General features: G+C 62.3%; 1 protein-coding gene across 1 annotated transcript in view; it reads left to right on the top strand.

The window, feature by feature from the left end:
• Nucleotides 1-77: 77 nt before the first annotated feature.
• TMEM179 (transmembrane protein 179) overlaps nucleotides 78-377 on the top strand; it is an 8,101-nt gene continuing 7,801 nt past the window's right edge. Inside the window, exon 1 of the mRNA XM_009574918.1 lies at nucleotides 78-376. Within this exon, the coding sequence (XP_009573213.1) occupies nucleotides 221-376 (156 nt within the window). The 5' untranslated portion in view covers nucleotides 78-220. The remainder of the gene's footprint in view (nucleotide 377) is intronic.

Genomic DNA, 377 nt, shown 5'->3' with positions numbered 1-377 from the left:
CTCCCTCCCCACCCCCTACTGCTGCAGGCTTCCTCCTTTCATCTCTCCATCCTCCCCCCGCTGCTGCCCCACATCCCTCCCTCCTGCATCCCTCCCTCCTGCATCCCTCCTTCCTGTATTCTTCCCTCCTGCATCCCTCCTTCCCTCCCTCCTTCCCTCCCTCCTTCCCTCCCTCCTTCCCTCCCTCCTTCCCTCCCTCTGCCTGCGCAGAGCCGGGGACATGGCGCTCAGCAATTTCCTCTTCGCTCAGTGCATCTGCTACTTCCTGGCCTTCCTCTTCAGCTTCATCGTGGTGGTGCCACTCTCCGAGAATGGCAACGACTTCCACGGCCGGTGCCTGCTCTTCACCGAGGGCATGTGGCTCAACGCCAACCTGA

The sequence above is a fragment of the Fulmarus glacialis genome, unplaced genomic scaffold (assembly GCF_000690835.1).
Source record: "Fulmarus glacialis isolate BGI_N327 unplaced genomic scaffold, ASM69083v1 scaffold33943, whole genome shotgun sequence".
Taxonomy (NCBI): domain Eukaryota; kingdom Metazoa; phylum Chordata; class Aves; order Procellariiformes; family Procellariidae; genus Fulmarus; species Fulmarus glacialis.
This window is presented reverse-complemented; position numbering and strand designations above follow the sequence as displayed.